This window comes from Protopterus annectens, chromosome 1.part0 (assembly GCF_019279795.1).
Source record: "Protopterus annectens isolate FY-2018-M chromosome 1.part0, PAN1.0, whole genome shotgun sequence".
NCBI lineage: Eukaryota > Metazoa > Chordata > Ceratodontiformes > Protopteridae > Protopterus > Protopterus annectens.
The window spans coordinates 1,280,598,033-1,280,621,262 of record NC_056725.1 but is presented as its reverse complement, the minus strand read 5'-3'; the positions used below and the strand labels follow the sequence as shown (position 1 = coordinate 1,280,621,262).

Genomic DNA, 23,230 nt, shown 5'->3' with positions numbered 1-23,230 from the left:
ATCTCTGCCAAAGTGGTGGGCACTGATAAAGTGAGGGGCCATGAAATCTACTGTGGTGATATACTGTAAATGTATAGCATCTGATATACAAATGACATAAAACCAGATGCTGCAAGGTGCATCCATGGAAACTTTAGCAGTCCCACAGTGGCAGAATGAAGGGAGTGGCTGTCCAATAGGGAATAATCAACTCTTGAAGATACAAGTAACCTTGTATACAGAGCTAAAACATTAACACAAAAACTTTGAATGCAGTATGCAAGCACATAGGCAGCCAGTGCAGAGACTGAATTCTGGGAGTTGTGTGAGACATCTGGTCCTGCAACATTAGCCTGTCAACAAGAAACACGATGTGTCTGCATACCCTGGAAGCAAATTCAAGTCTGTTGCCTCCGTGGATGATAAATAAAGGCACAGAAGAAGTTGCAGAGTCCCTTGAGGTGGCATGAACAGCCAAGGCCAAATTCGGGAATATGTAAAGCTTTATCTGGTTATTTTATAACCAGTGATGAATTCAGCCAAGCTCATCCACATCATCTACTAAAAGACTGCTGACCTCTGTGTACTCCTACAGAGAGGAAAGGAAAGATAAATTCTACATACGTTTGTTAATATAAACCCCCATCCCTGTTTATCAGGTTTTTCAGACAAAGCATATATACTGTGAAAAGTAGGGGAGCCAGAATGTTACCCCATGTACTCCACATTTGGTGGTGGGGAGGTTCAGAAGAATAATGAATACCAATCACTACTTTCTGAGATTCTCCATAGAGGTAGGAGGCAAAGAAAATCAAGAGAGTATAAGAAATACTATGGCAAAATCTAAGTCAGTCCAGAAAGGATCATGTTGGAAGGTACAGAGAAAGTGAGACAGTGTGGAAGACCAGCACTGAATAACACTATTAATCTCCTGCCAGAAGATCATTCATGGCCCTAATGAGGATGATCTCAGTGCTCCGAGCCTAATGTACAGACTGCAAAAGATCAGAGAAATTAAAAAAAGAGGATCAAGTAAATAATGGAAACCAGGAAAACACTCATTCTGCATGTATGCAACATTCTCAAAACTAAGCCCACTCCGCCTGAGTAAATCCACTCTGTACACTTCCTATGTGCCATAATAGCACGACTACTGCTTCTTCAGGAGGTAACTTTCAGCATAAATAATTTAGCCATTTAAATGCAAAACATAAATTGCATGTCTTTGTTGCAGAATGCATTACATTCTTTTAGATACATTATTAAAACCTTTGTTAGCTAAATCTTGAACTTCTATAAAGGGAGCTGGAGATTTTATTAGGCTCATTAAGAAGAGGTGAATGTAAAACTGGAGATGTAATGGTGACAGATGGCGATGGCTCCCTTTACATCAATAAAAAAAATAAATGAATATGGAATGGTGGCCATAGAATTCTGGCTTCAGAGGTTCACCATCAGATCTGATACTAGGATTTGGAATATTTTAATATTGTTACAAAGAGTCTTAGAAAATAATGTATTTTTATTTAGATATGGAAGTGATAAGGTTAGCAGGTAAACGGTACTTCTATGAGGGTGAAAGTTGCTCATACATGTGATAATATGGTAGTGTCAGAGCAACAGTATGCATTTCATATATTGTCTTTTTGTGCAGAAGCTATTTATAAAAGATTTATAGATTATTCCTAGAAATTCAGAAAGGCTTAACGCGATACAGTAGCCTTTTACCTTGGAAGGTTTCTAAATTGCACTAAGCAACTATGATTCAGAGACTACGCTACTGCTGAGGTTTTCCCCTTGGGGTCTCAGCTGGGAAAGCAGTATTACAGATGAAGCAATATGGCAGTCTGGGGGAGTGGATAATGATAATTAGCCATGTGCTCACTCCAGAAATCTTTGCAGCTCTTGATTTGCTCTGAATCTCTCAGCCATAGCTCTCAACTTTCCGGATTTTCCCAGAATGTCCAGATTTTTGTCTCATATATTTGGTGTGTTCCTCATAAAATGTATGTTTTTCTGGCAAATCACTGAGGATTGAAGTCGCTAAATAATGACATACATTTGAGTTTTGGACTTCATTTCCTTCAGAAAATGCATATTAACACAGATCTTGTTATCCTAGCAACTTCCTAAGTTTATAAGAGCAATATTTGAAGTCTGTCCCTAGTTTTGGACCGTTGTCCCCCCTATTATTTTAAGCTTTGTCCAGATCTCTTACATTAAGAGGTCGAGAAGTATGCTCTCAACTAGGTAAAATTTTATTCTAGGAGAAAAAAATGACTGCCATAAAAACATGGCAGTAACCTATTTTATCCTATGGAAGTACTTATGGTGCTGGTAAGTTCAACTAAGACATGGGTGGGTTGTGTGTTAGTGATTATGTAGTTGTCTAGACATGTGTGCATGTCTGGATGGGTATGAAAATGGTTGTATGAATGTGTGTCTGGCTGGGTGGTCTCAATAGAGAGGGTTAGAGAATCGAGAGTCTGGATGCCTGCATGCATGTTTATGGGTGTGTGTGGAAATCTGTCCATTTGTGTGTTTCTGTGTCTTTCAGTGAGTGTGATGGAATGCTTGGTTTTTGATAAATGGATTTTGGAATGTCTGGAGCTGCGTGTATATGTGTGTGTGTGTGCGCGCGCATGCACACCTACATGAACTTGTAGGGGGATGCCTTTGCTAACATCATACATCAGCCACTAGGGAGAACACTAGCATGGTCAAGTCTGTTAATGCTAGTATTCAATTCAGAAACATGGCAGTGAGCCAGTAATGAGGCCTTCCTCGTTGTGGCTATACCAGTGTCCGAATTACATTATCTTGCTGTTGGGGTACTTGACCATCGTGTGTTGGGCAATTAACATGAACAATGAGCAGGGTATGTGTTTTTTGTAGGAATAGCTGACGGTAAAAGTGTAAGGGTTGTAAATAACAATCCAGTGAGATTTTTTTTTTTTTTTTTTGCTTTTAACATGAATGAGAAGATGCTTCACTTTTGTAGATATCATGGTTTTTCAGGCATTATTAGTGGCAAACCTATCTCAAACCTTCCATATGTGGTAAGGTACTGAGAACACTGAATCTCACAGCTATTTGTGAGTACACAAATATGACATTACATATATAGGAAACCATTTGAAAAATAGGCCATTACATTTTCAAAACAAACATTCAGCTTTTATTAAGTGCTGTATAACCAAAAAGCAGTTATTGAAACTCAGCAGAAATACCATTTGTAATATGAAATCCTATGCTCATGGCAAGGTCATGGCACATAGGTTTAAAGATAGAAGTTATCCTGAAATTATTTATAGAGAATTTGATAAAGTATAAATGCATAGAAGTGCTGAACATTTTAAAAACAATAAGAAGTTGGAAGAAAAATGAAAACATTTGAGGTAGTTTTCTGAAGTCTTACAGGTATTGGAGAAATACTGGAATGCAGTAACATCAGATATTAGGATTAGAGAGACTGTTGGGGGAATTTCTCATTTGCCAGCATGAAAGAGACCTTAAAACATGAAATAGTTGTTATGTACATGGATCAAAAATCATATTAAAAGTCCCGTTTAAGGAATGCACAAATGTGAATAATGCAGCCGTTGTCAGTATGTACTTAATAAATATAAAACTTTTAAGCATGCAAAAACAGGCCGTATATTTTACTTTACTTTTTGCAATGTGTACAACTGTTAATATTGTATATCTGGCTCATGGTCAATGAGGAAGATGCACAGGACTTTTAAAATGAGAATTTGGAAGTGTTGTAATGATATTAACATGTAATTTATTATTGTCCTTGCACCTGTGGTACAGAGGGATAAAGTCTTTACTGCGACTCAGATAGCTTGTGTTTGATTAGCGGGCATGGGAGCTGGAGTGAGTAGGGTGGAAAGATAGGAGTGAGTGGTATACTGTTCATCTGTCCTGGGATGAGAGAAGTGGCTTGGTTCACTGCTTGAGTGTGAGATCTGGGTGGTATACTGCATGGAGTCTAGGCCTGATGGCCGTGCTGCCACACAGTAACCATGTAGGTCAGAGAACAATCACATGGAGTAGCTTGTATTCTCCTCCTCAGAACACGAGCATCTGTAGATTACCCTGGAATGTGTCAAGAGGGTTGTAAGACCACTTGGAGGTGGGGGGAGACCCTGGTATTTGCCTAGGTGACGATCCCATAACTGGCTCTCACCTTACAGGGAAATAAATGAGCTGGTGATGGCTGTTGAATTCCCTGAACAAGTCCCAGGGGCTGATGCCTGGCGGGTAAAAGAATTTAAACAATGTAATATTAACAATGCTTTGTATAAATATATTTCATAATCAGGTTCTGATGATAATTTTAAATGTATGGGTATTAAAGTTTGGTAGGATGTTGGAAACGTTGTGGATATTCACAGTGAACTGTTCACGCTGGAAGCTCGGTAACAAAACATTTTAACAGCATATATAAATCATCAGATTTTAATGACCATTTTCACTAATTCCATTTTCAAGGAAGGGACAAGTGCATTTAATGATCTAACCTGTGAAGCCATTGTATTACAAAATGTGTGATTTACATTAAGTATTTAAATGGATTAATTATTTATGTTGATTTATCCCTTGAAGACATAATAGTTGTGTTATTGCAGAACATATGTTGCTTTGGAACAATAAATAATTAGTGTTCAACTTTGGAAGAAATGTATAGCATAGATTTATTCAGCCGGGATTTATGTAAATGGAGACAATTGTGTGAATATGTATTCTCAGTGCCTTAATAGTTAAAAGAAGGTTTGAAATAAGTCTGTAATTATAAAGAATACCTTGATTCAGAAATGGTTTATTGAGAATAGGAAGTCTGTTTTAGAACATTTCGAAAAAAAAATCATACTCTGAGAAAATCTGACTGTTTGATAAATAAATGGACCGAATGCCAACAGGCAGGTAGTAACTGTCCTGGTGGAACTAGGATCCAGATCTTGTGGTTTATGGAGCTTGGTTGACTTCCTGACCATGAGCACTGAACAGTCTGATAAATGAAATTTGCACCAAAAAGGATTAGAAAAATCATGCACAGTCTACTGCAGTAAACACAGGTTTGCCAGAAAGTGTCTCGAGTCTAATTCAGGCAGCTCTGTCTGTGAAAAGTAATCAACATGCTAACGCACATGTTGAAGATGAAAAGACTCTGAGTGGAAAGAAGAGGCGTGCTACACATCCTGCCCACCAACTGAAAGTGTATGACTGGTGTGTTAGTAACAGATCTTTCCTGACAGAAATACCACACCTTTGGAGAGACCTTAGACTGGTAATGTGCTTAATGCAGATCCAGCACATTTGTGTCATCCTGAAGAACAGACTACCTCCATTTCTGCTCCAGCATTTGCCCCTCTCTTAAGATTAAACCATAGTTCATGCTCCTAATGGGAGAGAGAGAGAGTATATACACAAATGCCATCAAAGACCCATAATAGTTTGCAATGACCACCTGTGGATCATCTGCACCAACTTCAGGTAGGAGATGGCAGGAACAGAAGTAAGTCAGATGTTCATGAGTCCCATCTATAGCCATCTTAAGATGAGGTAAAGAACAAAGGGGAGCTCCAGCATGTAGCTGTCCAGGAGGTGGCCACACCACAAAACTAAATCCACCACCACTCTCCACTGGATTTTTAAGTCCAGGATGTGACCACAGTGTCACAGTGACAATAAGCTGAACAGACCTGAATTCCTGCATAATACAAAGGAATTGTCTTTCAGGAGTCATAGACTCCTTGCTTGCTCCTGAGGGTGAAATGATTTAGTTAAATGCATTAACACCAAGCCAACAAGGAAATCATAGACTGCTCTCATACTGCTGGGTGGATGGCAGATGAGGAGAAACCTACAGATGAGTCACATGTCTATAACGTACTCTGAGAAGTTGGTATTCTGTTAAGGTGACTGGTCACTGGCACCTTCAACTTATAAGAATCGCAACACCCACCTCAGTTCCTTCTAATCTAGGGCACTGAATAACAGAAATACTTGAGGGGAGGGCAGCTGTCATATAAGGACCAAAAGTTCTAGCCAGCCAGGTCTCTGTTAGAAGATTGTCATCATGCAGCAAGTCCAAGAAATTTCCAGTTATGTTGCCAATGAACCTTGTGTTAGTCTACAGTTCCCCGCTGTAGGAACTGAGCAGGACCATTCTCCTGAATCTGTCTGCAGTGACTGCCCTGGGTACCTCACAGTGAAAAGATGGACAATCTTCAACAAGAAGTTCCCCAGGGTGGTAAAAAGAAAACAATACAGAAAGACCAACTCCCAGCTCAGGGCCTTCAACATATGTCAACCTCTGGCATCAACCCAACCCTGAAGTATTTCTTTTTAATGACAACCTAAAAGTGATGTTATCAGCATGCAAAGATGACCACCTCAGTTAGGCAGCATGTGTATTATCATAAATTAAACAGAAGCATAACATGTTTTGATAAGTAGTTATGTGTAGATGTTATACATCACATGGAGAAATATACATTATCATAATTGCTTTCAAGCTGTAAACATATTTGTGCAACAATGTCAAGTATCCGTTTAGGAGTGCAAACATATACCTAAGTTAGATTTCGAAGCAACACTCAAAATGTCTGATAAAATGTGTACTGAATAGTAAATGTACCAGGTATATAAAACTGTACATGTGAAGTTGTTCTATCTCGCCATTCATTCTTTACAGATGGGTTCGGAGCCGATCACTCAGCTCCGAGTCGGCCAATTGCAAAGCTCAAGGTCTTCAAATAGCTCAAGGTCAAGTCCCTATCCCATGATGCACCCAGAGTTACCTCAGATCTAGTTTGCCGCTGCAATAGATCCGAGGTTCTGCATTAGCTCGAGCCAGTAAAGCTGTTTTCTTCTTCTTATTTACTTATATTTAGATAGTTAGATAGTTTAAATAGTTTAGATAGTTTTATGAAGCTTTTACAGCTTTCTAGTGTGTGTTACTGCATTTTAGTCCCTTCACTTAGTGTGATATAAGAATTTCCTAGTTGGCCTCTTGTTTTAGGCCTAGTTTAAAACATTTTTCTAATTAATAGAGTGTGTTTAGTCAGTGACCGTTTGTCACATTTTTTGATAAATAGTTAGATAGTGTATAGTTCTTTGCTGTGTGGTGTTTAGCCTTGAGTTTTCTTTCAGAAAAGGCTTGAATTTATTATTACTATTACAGTTTTTGTAATTAACAGTAATTTTGTCTAACTTAGATAGTTCTTACAATATTTAGACAGTGTTGTATCTTATAGCAGCTATCCCCCTTTTTTCTGCATAGTCTGCTTATATTGTGTGTTTAAACAGTTTGTGGTGACAGTAAAGGCTTTTTCTGTCATTTTCATATTTACATTTGCATTTCTGTGTGTGTGTGTGTGTGTGTGTGTGTGTGTGTGTGTGTGTGTGTGTGTGTGTGTGTGTGTGTGTGTGTGGACTTAGCCTGATTTTATTAAGGCTTTTTTTGTGGATAATTATTGTTGGGTTTTTTTGTGGTAACAGTAATTTTTCTCTCAGATTTTTAATGGCTGACCAAGACAAGCACCCCAAGTCTGATTTTAAAAAGTGCCAAAGTGTGGCCAAAAGATGTCTGTAACAGACAGCCATGTTAATTGTGTGTACTGTCTAGGAGCCCTGCATTTGCAGGATAGCTGTGCTATATGCCATTCCTTCTCCTCAAGGGTCCTACAGGAAAAGAAAAGAAAACTTATTGGCAGAGGGTTGTTGAAACCATCGTTTCAAGAAGCTGTGAGTGACCAAGATGGATCCAGCAAGTCCTCAAAGTCTTCTAAGACTTCAGACTCAAAAAAATCAAAGAAATGTTTGACTTCGGCACCACTACCATCGGAACCGACAGTCTTTACCTTTCAGAGCCGGTCCTCAGTCTTGGAACTGGTGTCCGAAGCTCCTAAGAGTCCGTTACTACAGTCGGTACCACCTTCGGTGCACTCTTCTTGGTCTTCTGTCAGCCTTTCAGATCTGGATGTGGATCGTGTGGTGCAGAAGCTGTTATCAGCGCTGGCCTTGGCAAAAATTTTATTGGCTTCGACCCAGATGGCTTTGGAGCCGAATACCCTTGCACCAGCTCAAACTATTCCTCCTCCGAGTCATGCTTGTCCTTCTGAGCCAGAGGAGTCAGACCTGTTGATAGTGGAACCCTCAGAGCCAATGCCTGCTCCAGTGTCTTCGGCTTCATGCACTCTGATGACCTCGGTGCCGATCGAGGACTCTAGGAGCCGACACTCTCTGGTCAGGTCTGGGGAGGATAGTCGGACCGACTTGTCAGTTCCGACTCTGATGAGCTCGGCTCCTACCTCTGGTTCGGTGCCCACTGTCCCAATGCCGGGAGTATCGATGGTTTCTTTGGATCCGTTGGTTCCCTCGCATCAGAGCAGAGGTACTTTCGATGCCATGAGGAGAGTCATGTCTCCTAAGACATCCTTGACCTCAGTTCTGGCTTTCTCCTCCCCTAAAGCGCCTGTGTCTGCTTCTGCCTCACACATCCTGACCAAGCGTAGAGACCCAGAGCCTCAGGAAGCCCCATTGGGTGGCCCTTGCTCTTCTGAGACCTCACCAGAAGCTCCCACTGATGAGGTTCCCAGGAAGAGATTGTGTAAGAGGAAACATCTAGACTCCCCCTCAGGAGTCTCTAATATCGGATACTAACTTAGATGAGTCAGAAGGGTCCCCACGGTCCCCCTCTGAAGATATCTCATTCGCTGAGATACTTGAAATCCTTAGGCAGAGGGGTAACTGGCAGTCCAAAAGCCCTCTCCTGAAGGCTTTTGGATCTCAGCCCTCCACCTCTTGGGTGTCTCCACCCTTTGATGAGCTGATACAGCTGGTCTCACAAAGGGCGTGAGAGTCTCCAGATACTATGGAGCCTGTCCCTAGGAGGCCTAATAAGTTCATTTCTGCTCCCCTTGACAAATAATTCTTAAAAGGTGTTCCAGTTGATGCCATGCTGGTCTCAGCCCTCCACCTCTTGGGTGTCTCCACCCTTTGATGAGCTGATACAGCTGGTCTCACAAAGGGCGTGAGCGTCTCCGGATACTATGGAGCCTGTCCCTAGGAGGCCTAATAAGTTAATTTCTACCCCTCTTGACAAATCATTCTTAAAAGGTGTTCCAGTTGATGCCATGGTGGTGGCGGCAGCCACCAAAAAGGAAATGTCTGGGACTTCCTCATCTATCCAGCCTCCTAACAGAGACTCCAGGATCATGGATAGATACAGGAAGTGCATGTTTAGTTTAGCGACTTTTGCTCTTTGTTCGCTCAGCTGTTTAACCCATTTTACCAGGTTACAAAGAGATCTCCTTAAAGAGCTAGGAGATACTCTTCAGGGTGCAGTAGCTGCAGGAGCTACTGACAGTTGCCACCCAGCTTGCTACCCTTAATTCTATAGTAAACTCATCCATGCGCCTCATCTCATATGCAGCTGATGGAACGAGTAGGGGCAGCGGGTACAGGAGCTGCTCTTAGGAGACACTCCTGGATGCACTTGTGTTCATTTGCAGAGCCCTTCAAGTCATCCTTCCTGAATACTCCCTTTGATGGCTCATCCATTTTTGGGCCTAAAGTGAAGGAAACCTTAACCAGGTGTGAACAGGATGGAAAGACTCTGCCGTCGGGGTCCATTTTTCCACCCCTATCCGACCCTACCCTAAAGGTCAAAGGGGAGGAAAAATGTGGTTCCGAAAAGCCCAAGGAGCCTTTCAGGACACACATGGTGAATTCCCCTCCAGAGGCAGAGGAGGGGCCAATAATAGAAGATGCTGCCACGCACCAGGGCAACAGAGATCACTTCTCTGGGAAGCTCTACCAGCGCTCCTGAAAGGAGGCCCGACTGTCCTGCTCTGGAGGCAGTCGTGGATCACTTATCTTTGTATCCAGACGCTTGGCTCAAAATAACAAAAGACAGCTGGGTACAAAATATTATTTCCAGAGGATACTTCATCCCATTCGCCACACCCCCTCCACCCATAAGAAAAATCCCAGACGTTCCACCCAGTTGTAGGGAACAGGCAAAAATAGAGGTCCAAACGTTGCTAAAAAGAGTCGTCCAACCAGTCCCAGGACAGGATCCGGAACTTAGTCAAGATTCTTTTTGGTTCCAAAAAAGACGGGGGACTGGAGACCCATATTGGACCTCCGCTGACTGAACAAATATGTAAAGAAAGAGAAGTTCCGGATGGTCACGCTTCAGTCTATACTTCCCTTCTTAGGGAAAGACAATTGGATGTGCTTGATATATCTCAAGGATGCGTACTACCACATAAAAATGGCCAGGCCATCCAGGGATCATCTGCGCTTCTGGCTGGGAGCCAGTCATTACCAGTTTTGACCGCTGCCCTTTGGTCTCACTACAGCCCCCAGAGTGTTCACCAAATGCATGGCAATGGTCACGGCTCACTTGAGGTGTCTAGGATTCCAGGTGTTTCTATACCTAGATGATTGGCTCCTTACCACCACCACCAGGCATCAACTCATTCAGGCCAGGGAGACCACTCTGTCACTCTGCAATCAACTGGGCATTACAATCAACTCAGAAAAATCTGCCTTGTTGCCATCACAGCATATCGTTTTTATCAGGGCAGAGCTGGACACCACCACCACCACACTAAGGCTTCCTATAGAAAGAGTCCTTTTTCTTTGTCAGCATGTCAGTGTTCTGATATCCAAAGACAGAGCACCAGCATCAAAAGTTCTGAAATTATTAGGCATGATGGCAGCAGTAATTTTAGCCATACCACTAGCTCATATGTACATACGGATACTACAATGGCTGTTGTTCACTCAATGGTCTTACCAAGAGCTTCCCAAGTCTCACATGATAATGATCACAAATTTCTGCCAAAAGGATCTTCAGTGGTGGTTGACCTCACTTCATGTCACGATAGGACACCCGTTTGTGCTACCCCCTCCATCGGCCACAATGACCACGGACACTTCCCTGATAGGGTGGGAGGACATTTTCAGAGAAAGACAGCCCAAGGCACATGGACCGATCAAGAGACACATCTGCATATCAGTGTTCTGGAGATGAGAGCAGTACTTTTGGCATTGCAGTACTTTTAGGGCTCCCTTCTTCTGGGTACGGTTGCGATTCAAACGGACAACATGTCGGTGGTCTGGTATTTGAACAAACAAGGAGGAACCAGGTCCTGCCCCCTTTGTTGCGAGGCTCTGGCTGGGAGCCAGTCATTACCAGTTTTGACCGCTGCCCTTTGGTCTCACTCCAGCCCCCAGAGTGTTCACCAAATGCATGGCAATGGTCACGGCTCACTTGAGGCATCTAGGATTCCAGGTGTTTCTGTATCTAGATGATTGGCTCCTTACCACCACCACCAGGCATCAACTCATTCAGGCCAGGGAGTCCACTCTGTCACTCTGCAATCAACTGGGCATTACAATCAACTCAGAAAAATCTGCCTTGTTGCCATCACAGCATATCGTTTTTATCAGGGCAGAGCTGGACACCACCACCACCACACTAAGGCTTCCTATAGAAAGAGTCCTTTTTCTTTGTCAGCATGTCAGTGTTCTGATATCCAAAGACAGAGCACCAGCATCAAAAGTTCTGAAATTATTAGGCATGATGGCAGCAGTAATTTTAGCCATACCACTAGCTCATATGTACATGCGGATACTACAATGGCTGTTGTTCACTCAATGGTCTTACCAAGAGCTTCCCAAGTCTCACATGATAATGATCACAAATTTCTGCCAAAAGGATCTTCAGTGGTGGTTGACCTCACTTCATGTCACGATAGGACACCTGTTTGTGCTACCCCCTCCATCGGCCACAATGACCACGGACACTTCCCTGATAGGGGGGGAGGACATTTTCAGAGAAAGACAGCCCAAGGCACATGGACCGATCAAGAGACACATCTGCATATCAGTGTTCTGGAGATGAGAGCAGTACTTTTGGCATTGCAGTACTTTCAGGGCTCCCTTCTTCTGGGTACGGTTGCAATTCAAACAGACAACATGTCGGTGGTCTGGTATTTGAACAAACAAGGAGCAACCAGGTCCTGCCCCCTTTGTTGCGAGGCTCTCAGAGTATGGCAGTTGGCTGTTTCCAACCAGCGCTTTCTGTTGGCAATGCACATCCCAGGGAAATCCAACGTGATAACAGACCAGCTGAGCACGTCAATCTTGCTGCCCCACGAGTGGTCCCTCAAGAAAGAAACAGCGGACAGGATATTCCACAGGTGGGGCCAGCTTTGCTGCAACCTATTTGCCAGTCACAAGAACACAAAATGCAGAAGCTACTTTGCCCTGATTCCCCCTCCGGGAGAAGCCCCAAGGGACGCACTCGTACACGATTGGCCTCCGGGTCTCCTTTATGCACTTCCACTGATCCCGTTGATACCCAAGGTTCTACAGAAAACAAAAACCCTGGGAAGGACCATCATTCTCATAGCCCCTCATTGACCTTGCCAGATTTGGTTCCCCTTCCTTCGACTTCATCTTTTGGAGGACCCTTGGATTCTGGACCCAGTTCTGGACCTTCTGACGCACTCCCTCTCTGCAGTCCCTGAGGCTGACAGCTTGGCTTCTCCAATTCCCATCATAGCCAGGTTCCATAGCCTCTCCAATGAGACAAAAAAAATCCTCTTATCCTCTTATAAATCTTCTACTAGGAAGCTATATCTTAGCAAATGGAAAAAATGTTCTATATGGGCCTCTAAAAACAATATTAGTCCTTACCAAGCCCCTATGACTTCCATTTTACAGTTCTTGACTATGATCTTTAACAAAGGAGCTGCAGCAGCAACAGTTCATGCTCAGTTGGCTGCTATTTCTAATTTTCATCTTAGATTTGAAGGATTGAATATTATGTCTCACAAGTTATCCAAACCCTTTCTGAAAGGGACCTTTCATATTAGACCACCTGTGAAATCTCCCTATTCTCCATGGAATCTAAATTTTATGCTTTCCCAAATAATTCTTCCACCATTTGAATCAGCTTCCTCTTGTGACCTCAATTTTTTGTCATGGAAAACCATCTTTGTAGTAGCCATTACTTCTGCCCGCAGAGTGTCAGAGCTTCAGGCTTTATTCATCAAGCCTCTTTATTTGATATTCCACGCTGACAGAGTCTCTCTTAGAACAGACCCCTCATTCTTGCCCAGAGTTTGCACTGAAACTAATCTCAACCAAATTATTGATTTGCCAGTCTTCTTCCCCAACCATTCAAACAATTTAGACTACATACTGCACAAACTTGATGTTCACAGACAGCTCAGATTTTATTTGGGTAGAACAAAAGATTTCAGAAAATCAGACCAACTTTTTGTTTCATTTTCAGACTCTAGGAAAGGTAGACCAGTGACTAAAACAACTCTGTCTAAATGGTTATCTGATTATATCACCTTTGCTTATTCAGCTGCCAATATGCCTTTGCACCATAAAGTTAAAGCTCACTCAACCAGAGCAGTTTCTACATCATCTGCCTTTTCTGCCAGACTTCCTATTGATAACTGTGCGCCTAATTGGGCGGCACAGTGGTGCAGCGGTTAACGTTGTCGCCTCACAGCAAGAGGTTCTCCAGTTCGATTCTCGGCTGGGGTGCCTTCTGTGTGGAGTTTGCATGTTCTCCCTGTGTTCGCGTGGGTTTCCTCCGGGTACTCCGGTTTCCTCCCACATTCCAAAGACATGCATCTGGAGCATTTCTCCCCGGGCCTCCACTGAAAACAGGCTCTGTGGAACCTAGTCGGACATTCCCGGTCAACAAATGATAAATAAAAATAAATAAATAACATTTGCGCAACAGCCACTTGGTCAAAACCTCATACCTTTATCACTCATTACAAAGTTGACAAGGCCTCCAGGGACAGGGCCTCCTTTGGATCCACAGTCCTGAGAAATATACTCCCGTGAGCCACCCGAGATTGATGGTGCTTGGGACGCTACCCATCAGTAAAGAATGAACGGCGCGATAGAACAACTTCACATAAAGAAGTTATGTACTTACCATAATGTTCCATGTGAGTTGTTCATCTCGCCTTCATTCTTACGTCCCTCCCTTCTACCACCTCCTGAGCTGTTAGATGACCGAGATGCTGGATCCATTCTGGTTGCTCAGTCCTTCTATACCCTTTCTTGGGAGTGAAAGAATGACGTATGGTATTATTATACGCAGCAAACAAGATCTGAGGTAACTCTAGGTGCAGCATAGGATAGGGACCTGGCTTCGAGCTATTTGAAGACTTCGAGCTTTGCAATTGGCCGACTCGGAGCCAAGGGATCGGCTCTGAACCCATCAGTAAAGAATGAAGGCAAGATAAACAACTCACATGGAATGTTATGGTAAGTAAATAACTTTTTTATACATTTGTATCTATAAGACTATCTGATGTTGTCTGGCTGGGATTCGTACACAGCTTATATTAGGTCTGAGTCTAGTAATGGATAGTCCTGATTAATGGGGACTTCTGCCCCCTTCCACCTTCACAGACCTCTGCCACAGCAAACATTTCTGAAGATAACAAACATATAATAACATGGATATTTCTGAATATATCAAAAATATCTCAGAAATAATGCAATTCAAATTTCTCTTTGATCAAGACATTTTATATAGTCATTTCTGCTAATTAATCCTACTATAGAAAATACTATAGACAGCCTAGTATTTAAACACTTATATGGAGGAAATAAATAAAACTGACAACACTTATAACACATTAACCTATAGACATCACAACACCAATACATCTCAAGATCACGTTATCATAAAACGTTTAAAACTCATTTAATAACATGGGTGAAAAGGTAAAAGTAATAGTCAGAATATGGAAGTATAATTAAAAGGTGCTACAATTTAAAATTACATATTGTGTATATTGTATGTGCTTATTCATGTATAATATATTTACATGGATGTGCATACATATAACTGTGTATGTGTTTGTAAATTATGAGTGGCTGCTTGATATGTATATTAAAAGTTGAGAGTGAATATGTTCTATGTATCTATGCATGAAAGTAAATATACAAATGAGTATGTGTTTTTAAGTGAATGTTTGTATTATGAATGTATGTTTGCTACTGTCAATACCTCTTGTACTTGGACTATACTCTGTACAGGAAACATTCTTTTATGATTATATTTTAAGTATCACGTACTTACAAATTTGCTTATAGTACTTTTTATTGCCATATTCTGAAATGTGCAGATCAAGTTTTTGTATTTATCATACAAATGGTAGATGAAAAATGCTTGAAATGTTTTAAAAGTTAGTTTAGTATAAAATAAAATTACATATTTCACTAACAAATGCAGAACATTTTTTTAAGAGTTAAAACTGCTCATTAATATTATTTTCCAATAATTAGTGAAGTAACTCTGAGTTTTGATTGAGGTGTTTTAAGCATCTTCTCCTCTAAACTGCTTCATATAGCACAGAAGGCAACTTGTATTAAAGTAATGTATATAAATGCTGTTATATGCAAATTAATATCTATGTAGAAGTCAAATAAATATATTTCTGTCAGCGCACGTTTATAATCACTGTTAATAGTTTTCAGTCAAATGGCTGTAAAAATCTTTAAAAAAAAAACTATTTTATAACAGCCTGTGTGCAGAGGTAGGAACCATATGTTATCCCATGTAAGATATGCTAGCTTCCTGCATGCTCGTTTTTATTTGCACTTTAGTAATGAAGTGTTCTTTATGTTTAACCTTACAAATTTGTTGGATTGCACAGCTCTTTTGGCCATCACATCAGGTGTTAGAATTCACAATTGCATTTCAAGTAAAGCATTGGGACAACTGTATACTGAAGAAATACCAAAATGTTATGGGAATGTTTAGTTTTTTAAGCAGCAGGTTATACCTTGTGTAAATACATCTGTAGACCCCTAGCTTATAAATAGTCAGTTGTGGAGAAGAGGTAAACACTGACTCTGGCTTTGTTTTCTGATAAGGAAGTGGAGATATCTGGCATGGAGAATTATGAAGGTGACCAGATAAGGGTTACTGAAGACATTTTTCAGCATAATGTGTTTAAGGAGCAGAAGGAAGGGGTGCAACAACAGGAAGATGTGATTATTACAATCCTCCAGTCAGGACGGTTGCAGGATAATTTATTGGTGAAGCTAGTTGACCAGAGTGAGCCAGAGACTAGGAAGGATGGATCTTGGGGTGAAATGACAGAAAGAATTAATAAAGAAGATGGAGAAGAACATAAGAGAAAAACATTTGCAGAAGTGGTCGGAGAACAGAAGGAAGAAAGAAGAGAGAGGAAGAAGACAGAAGAAATGGAGAAGAAGTGTGTAGTTAGACTTCAGAATAAAGAAGAATGAATGGACAGGTATGACATATGAGACAAGATAGTTGTGTGCTTGGAAATCAAGGTACATGAGGTAAGAAGTTTTATTCTTACTGAAAAAAAGATACTTATTGTGGCATTTTCTTTGAGAGTGCTGCATGTAGTATTAGAAGCCTTTTTGGGAGAGTATGAAACAAGAAAAGACATGTATCAGTGGAATAAATATATTGTAATGACTTTCATGAAACAGAAAAAAGTTAACGTACAATTTCAGACAGAAAATGAAAGAGAAACTGTTAAATATTTGTTAAAGAACTTTTGCAAAGGCGTGAAGGGCATTTATAAAGTATTTGATAAAAGAGGACTTTGGATAGAGGCTTGGGATTGCAATATGATATTGAAAATGGAAACTGGAAACAATTTACATATTCCTAGCATGATTAATGTTGAAGGTCATAGAGCCATTGTTAAGTATTGGGAGAATCAAAAACATTTTCGGAGGGTGGGGTATTTTCTTAGTAATTATGATAAGAAGAAATATTTCCATGAGGAGACTGGTCAGGATGCAAAAAGAATATGAAATGAAATGTTATAAATGCAAACAAATAGGTCATTTATGGATGACTTGTGAGAAATTGAACAATTTAGAACATAATGTAGGGGGGGAAATTAGAGAAGAAGCAAACAGTAAAGAACAATTGCAACAAGAAGAACAACAAAAGATAAAAGGGAGAGTAATGAGACTAATATGCAAGAAGAAAATAAGATTGATAAAAATGGGTAAGGGAGATGGAAAGTGGATCAGAGGTTAGTGATAGAGAAGATATAGATTGGAAAATTGTTGAAAAGAAAAAAAAAATCCATTAAATAGAGGGTTAAAGATATGAAATTTCAAGGTGTGAGTTTTAAAATAAAAAAAAAGAAAGGAATGGATAAATAATTTATTTAAGGAGAAGGGCAATGGGCAATCTTAGAATTGTATCTATTAATGTCAATAGTATAACAAATGTAGTAAGAAGGATCAGGTGTTAGAATGATGTAATAAGTATGAAGTATATTTAATAGTGTTAGAGGGTGTTAGGGGTTTAACTAAAGAAAAAGAGAACAGACAGAAATTGTATGGATAGGAGGTATAATATGGGGGTCTATTTTTGGCCATCAAAGAATTATTAAATCGAATGGCTATTCATCGAACATTACTCAATGATCAGCACTTTTAATGAACATGCATGTCTTTGAAAATAGTCATCAAATGGCCATAGTTGGCTAACATAAAGGAAATGTGATCTACTAGCTTACTAATAACTTAGCCTTAACAGAACCAACCCTTTCCCCAATTTAGTGTGACCTCAGAGTTGGTATATATAATTATCAGGGAGTGTGGGGGACACAGCCCTCTACATAGGGGTTGGAGGGGTAAAGCCCCCACATAAGTACTGTCCCATGTTCACCAAATCCTTCTGTTGTGGGGAGCTGCTCCCCCCACACCTCCCACTAATTATATTTACCAACTCTGAGGTCGCACTAAATTGGGGAAAGGCCAGATTCTGTCAAACCTAAAGTTGCTGGTAAGCTAGCAGATCATGATTCCTTTATGTTGGCCATCTATGGCCATTCATGATGACTTTATTTTCGAAGACGTCTGTTTGTTAAAAGTGGTGTTCATTCAGTAACGTTTGATGTACAGCCATTCGATTTAATATTTTTTCAATGGCCAAAAATAGACCCTAATATGGAATTTGGGTAGAGAAACATGTTCCAGGGTAGCTATATTATATAGTATGGCAAAATGTTTAGATTATACTTTATTTAAATTAGGAAGAAAAAGTTTATAGGCTTATAGCAATATATGCTTATGCAATATATTTAGAAAGAGAGAGAAATTATTTCAAAAAATGTTGATCTGTGTCATAGTAAATATGGATATAATAGGAGATTTTAATAGTGACTTAAGATGTTAAAAGCAAAAAGAGAGATTGGATAAGAAAATAATGGGTGAAATAAAATGTAGGCATTTAGAGTTATGGAATATGAATAAAAGTATACGTAGAAGAGGAAAATTGAAAACAGAAATAGATTTTTTTATATGTAAAACTATAAAAATAGTGATAGAAGAAGTTTTAGAAACAGAATTTTGGATCATTTGGCTACATGGATAGAAATAGAAGAGAATAAAGAACATACAAAAACTGGGAGAGGAATAAAGTCAACAAATGAAGGAGTAGACTAAGAAAGGTAAAAAAGATATAATGGAATTATAGAAAGATCATTTGTCTATGAGCAATTTTTATAATTGCTCAGAATGGTGGATAATATTTAAAGAGAAATATAAAATAATGTATTTAATCTGGGAAAACAGAAAAAAAAACGTATAGAAGAAGAAGAATATATAGAAGCACAACAATCTGTGTTAGACAAACTGGATGGAAATGAAAAAGAATATTTTAGAAAAGAAGAGACTTGCCAAAAGAATCAAGAAAAAAATTAAAGATTTATTACATAAGAAAAAAATTAAAAGGAAAAAAAGGAAGAAGTATTACCATATTTGAATAAAACAAGTAAAGAAAGAAAGTGGTATAATGAGAGAAATGAAAAATAAAGATGGAGAAGTTGAAAGAGAATAAAGAAATGTTATGAATATTATAGTGCAGTATGTTAAAAAGAGGGTAAAGAGAGAGATAAAGAAAAATATTTGAAGAATGAAGCATCTTACAGAAGAAATTAATAAAGATTTGGAAAAACATATTACGATTATGGACTTAGAGATGGCAATGAGGAAAGTAAATTCAGCAGCAGGACCAGATGGTATAGGATATTTAATGTATAAGAATTTGATACAATGGCAAAAATAAATTTTGGTAGAACTAATTAATGAATGGCTAAATTATGATATTTGTTATGCAAAAATATGTAGGGGAGTTATGAGATTTATATGGAAAAAGGAGAGAAGAATGAAATAAACTGGAGACCAGTAATGTTGAATAACATTGATTATAAGATATTTATGAAGATAATGCAAAAAATACTAAAATATAACTTGGAATATGTAATGGAAGAGGGCATTTATGTGGTTAAAGGAAAAGGTAGCCAAGAATTAGTAATGATAATTAGTGAGATAGTAGATGATATCAAAAAAGAACAAAATGTAGCAGAATTAATGGTGGCTGATAGAAACAAAGCATTTGAGTAAATAGAGCATGAAATTGTATGGCAAATAATAGAAGGATATAATTGTAGTACAGAAATAAAAAGTATGTGAGTCATTGTGTAAATATACAAATATTAGGATACTAATAAATGGTTGGCTAAATGAAGATATTGAGATGAGTAGAGGTTTAAAACAAAGATGTCCATTGAGTATTATTTTGTTTGTAATGGTCAAGGGTTGTATAGTAGAAGAAATAGATGAAGAAATGGAAAAAGGTAAATATGTATAGAAGATGAGTATTTCATATCCGATTATGTCATATGCAGATTATATAAGATTAATAGGTAAGAAAAGAGAGAAAATGAAAGTGGTAATTTTGTATGTGCATAAAAAATTGCTAGAAGTTGGATTAACAGTGAATAAAGTAAAATGCAAGTTTTTGGAGATGAGAAATAGTTGGAAGAAAAGAGATATCAGTATTATGAATTAAATTTGATGAAGATACCATAATAAATGAAAATGGGAAAACAGTTTGAAAGAATTATGAGGATTTATGGTTATGTGGAACAGATATTGATTATTTTACAAGAAAAAAGTGCATTTAATCAATATAGTATGGATGGGAAAAGTCTCACACATAGCTAGTGCGTATATAACACCAAAAGACTTGGAGAAGCAATTTCTTGAAATAATCTTTAGATTTATATGGGGATCTAGGTTAAATTCAGTTAAAAGAGAAGTGTTATATATGAATAAGAAGATGGGGAGTTGGGTTTGTTGAACCATGTAGTATATGGGGCTTCATTAAATCTATGTAGGATGTTACAATAGATAAATGGAAAAGAAGACAAGTTGGTAGTTAGACTATTTAAGAAGAAAATATGAAAAGGAACGGAATTTAATACAATTAAATAAAAAGGAGCGAGATTGGATAAATGAAGAAATAAAGATGTATTAAAACAAAATAAAAATATGGAAGTTAAGAATAGAGAAGATAGAAGAAAACAGGAAAACATGGTATAAAAACAGGAAAACATGGTATAAAAACATAATGATATAAAATTACTGTGTGAATCCATGGGGACATCTAACAGAAGAAAAAAATAGCTGTCATAAAACAAAACAAATAAATGGTATATGAAGAATGTTGAATGTCAAGAAGTTCTATAGAAGCTACAAATTAATAGATTGCCTGTAAAAGGAAATATAATAGGAGATTTTAATAGTGACTTAAGATGTTGAAAACGACTTCAAAAAAAAATGAAATATGCCTTATAAAAAGCAAATGAAATGATGTGTCATTTTTGTGGGGAATTAGAAGCCATAGAACATGTTTTAACATATAAACAAGTAAAAAACTTATGGGAAAAGTAATAGGAAAGAATATGTATGAAGAAATACGAGATTATAAACAGATAAATATAGGTAAGATTGAATATGGATTTTATGAGAACTGTAGTAAGGAGTATGTCAAAACTTTGGATAGAAAATGTTTTGTATTGTATGGGTAATATGGAATGAAAGATTGAATGAGATTTTGTTTAACGGAAATTGGATGATACCAAATATAATACATAAAATCAAATGGTGGTTGTGGAAAAATGAGTGGGGGTCTAGGCAAATATGAAACAAAAGTTATAAATGATGGAGTAATGCATTTTTTTTCTGTCAGTATGTGAATTTGTGTGCAGCCGTGCTTTGGACCCCTACTCTTTTTGAGAGGTGCCATGGAATCCTTAACATCCACCTGAGGTACCACCAACTCAAGCAGATGGAAACTTGGTTTAACTTCTCATTCTAAGGATGACACATTCAGGAGTGCAGCACCCCTGTTACGATGCACTGCAGCATTAGTAATCGGTCTACCTGGTGTGGGAATAGGACCTATAGCCTTCTGCACCACAGGCAAATGTTCTGCCTGTTGCACCACTGAAACAAATTTTTCTAATGTGCAGATATGAGATTATATTTATAGCTATAAATTGTCATCTCTAGGTCTTTTACTTGTCTGCTGTCACCTCACCTTTTCTTGTAGCTGCATTAGTGGCTTTTAAATGCTAAGTAAACAAACACTTGAAAATTGCATACGAGTTTACCATAACAATAGATCTGTGAGAGTAAAATAACTTTTGTTTCCTAGGAAGATTAATGAATACATTAAAATATGTCTGGAACCCTTATTTTGGTCATGACTAGATTACTTGCTAATGCATTTGGTGTGTAGTGCAATACACTGTTCAGCATAGTTCTGGTTCCCTTTGAAGAGTCATTCCCATAACTACAGAGGCTTTAAAGGAGGGAAAGCTACAACCTTTCTGTTTTGTGACATTTGGCAATGACATTGATAAGAGACATACTGCAATGATTAATGCAAGAATAAAACTAAAAATGATAGTTAATAAAAAGCTGTCATTTTTTTAGAACTGTCACAAAACTGCAAGTTTTTTGGGCAACAAAAGCATGTTACACAGACACTGTGTGGATTTTAGCCACAACTGTCATTTAGCAAATATCGGACAGTCTCTCCTTTGCTGTCTGCCATATCCCCAATGTTATTGTTTCTATACCAGACACACTTTGCATATCAGCATTTTATGAAAACCATTATAACACTTATGGAGAAAGTAGGCATAGCACATGCCTTTATATAGATCAAATGTTGCTAGAAACCACACAGTTAAAGTTGATCTTCTATATGCAGCTTTCTGTTAAAAGCTAAAAGGCCCATAATGTTATTTTAGTGTGTGTGTGTGTGTGTGTGTGTGTGTGTGTGTGTGTGTGTGTGTGTGTGTGTGTGTGTGTGTGTGTGTGTGTGTGTGTGTGTCAGTGGCCATGCTAGCAAGAGAAAAGGAAAAGGTACCCAGAGTAACTGCCTCAGTACCATTTGCACTAGTTAATCCAACGAATAGGAGATTGTGATCATTTTCAGCTGTTGGTCATAGGGGGAGAAAAACAGAAAAAAAGCTTGACATGATTCTTCAGTAACAAAGAAGACCAGAATTGATCATTTTAATTTACTGGCTGAATTTCCTTGATTTTTTTCCAGAACTTCCAGAGAGTATGCACCTTGAATTTGATTGTGGAGTTCAGATTCAGCTAGGATTTGCTGCTGAATTCTCTAATGTTTTAATAATATACACAAGAATCATCAGTAAACCAGATTGTGTAATTGACTGTGAGGCGTATGTCACTGACTTTCCACCGGTAAGTTCCTACATTGTTTTATTTTAAGTACTGCATATTTAACAACAGTTCTTGTGAGATCCATAATTTAGAATGGAATGACAGTTTTCACAGTGATCTGAGAAACAGGAGACCTCTCAACTGTCCAGATTTTCACCTCATACTTTTGTTCTGTTCTTCATAAAATGTGAGAGTTTCTGGCAAATCATTAAGGACTGAAGTCACTATAAATTGGCAGACAATTGAGTTTCTCCCTTCATATCCTTTAGAAAATGTGTGCCAGTTCAAAACCTGTTATTCTGTCAACTTTCCAAGTCTGTAAGAGCACCGTTCCTGATTTCAGGTTTTTATCCACATTTCTTGCTCCAGGAGGTTGAGAGGTATGTAAGTGTAGAACAAGCTTCATATTGGATAGGGATGAAATAATAGTGGCATGACAGTCCATCACAGGACAAACACACACATACTAGCCTGTAGAAAGTATACATCTAGGAACAATTCAGAGCATTATCATTTCACCTGTCCACAAGTGTTTGAGATGTGGGAGGAAACCAGAGACCCAGTGAAAACTCATAGGCTCAGTAAATACATGTAAACTTCACAGAGAATGCAAGTTCACTACAAACTAAAC

General features: G+C 38.8%; 1 protein-coding gene across 1 annotated transcript in view; it reads left to right on the top strand.

The window, feature by feature from the left end:
* The window catches only part of MALT1 (MALT1 paracaspase), a gene marked incomplete in the record, with an annotated part of 841,583 nt that overhangs the window by 797,907 nt on the left and 20,446 nt on the right, over nucleotides 1–23,230 (top strand). The window contains 1 exon segment of the mRNA XM_044066161.1: nucleotides 22,463–22,620. Coding sequence (XP_043922096.1) covers nucleotides 22,463–22,620 — 158 coding nt within the window.